The sequence below is a fragment of the Aptenodytes forsteri genome, unplaced genomic scaffold, assembly GCF_000699145.1.
Source record: "Aptenodytes forsteri isolate BGI_AS27 unplaced genomic scaffold, ASM69914v1 Scaffold162, whole genome shotgun sequence".
NCBI classification, from domain to species: Eukaryota; Metazoa; Chordata; class Aves; order Sphenisciformes; family Spheniscidae; genus Aptenodytes; species Aptenodytes forsteri.
In genome coordinates, this window is record NW_008795132.1 from 191,745 (window position 1) to 192,559 (window position 815).

Below are 815 nucleotides of genomic sequence, written 5' to 3' on the forward strand. Positions count from 1 at the left end.
GGGGCTGACCACGCCTCCTCGGGGGTGGCCAGAGAGAGGGAGGCCTCCGGGGGGACAGAGAGACCGCCCGGGGGGGCCCTCCATCCTGCGGGGACAGCGAGACGGGGACACCCCTGAGCCCAGGACACGCCCGATACCCGCACCCCAACACCCAGGGACACCCCAAACCCCAGCTCCTGGCCCGGGGGGCTGCCAGGCGGCTGGTCCTGGTTGAGGTGTCCCCGAGGGGGTAATGTCCCTGGGCAGGGAGAGATGGAGGTGTCAGTCCCGAGGGCTCCTGACTGTCCCCAGGGACCAACGATGTCCCCGTCCCCCTGGGGACGTGGCTGAGGGCTCAGGGTGACAACAGGGCTCAGCCCCAGGCACCTGGTGTCCCCTCTGGGGACACTGACATCTCCCCGGGGCGGGGAGGAAAGTGAGCCCAGGGCGCCGCAGTCCCTCGCCGCGCCATGCCCCAGTGCCAGCCGCGGGCAAGTGACACAGGACGGGGCCACCAAAGAGACACGGGGAGACGAGACTCCGTTATCAAACCGTCTTTATTCCCCTCCCGCCTGTGGCGGGGCCGGGGCTCTCCCCTGCCCCCCGGCCGGTATTCACGGCTGGGCGCGGGACCGGGCACAGCGAGGTGCCAGCTTCATCACCGTCGCCGTCACCGGCTCCGTCACATGGCGAAGAGGATGAGGAAGGTCACCATGAGGCAGAAGAGCCCCATGGCCTCGGAGAGGGCAAAGCCCAAGATGGCGTAGGAGAAAAGCTGCTGTTTAAGCGAAGGGTTCCTGCGGGCAGAGGAGAGGCCGGTCAGCAGGGGCGCAGCC

The 815-nt window shown here is 69.1% G+C and overlaps 1 protein-coding gene across 1 annotated transcript in view; it reads right to left on the minus strand.

Moving 5' to 3' along the window:
- Positions 1–520: 520 nt before the first annotated feature.
- The window catches only part of ATP5G2 (ATP synthase, H+ transporting, mitochondrial Fo complex subunit C2 (subunit 9)), a 39,756-nt gene continuing 39,461 nt past the window's right edge, over positions 521–815 (minus strand). Inside the window, 1 exon segment of the mRNA XM_019471825.1 lies at positions 521–814. Coding sequence (XP_019327370.1) covers positions 662–814 — 153 coding nt within the window. The 3' untranslated portion in view covers positions 521–661.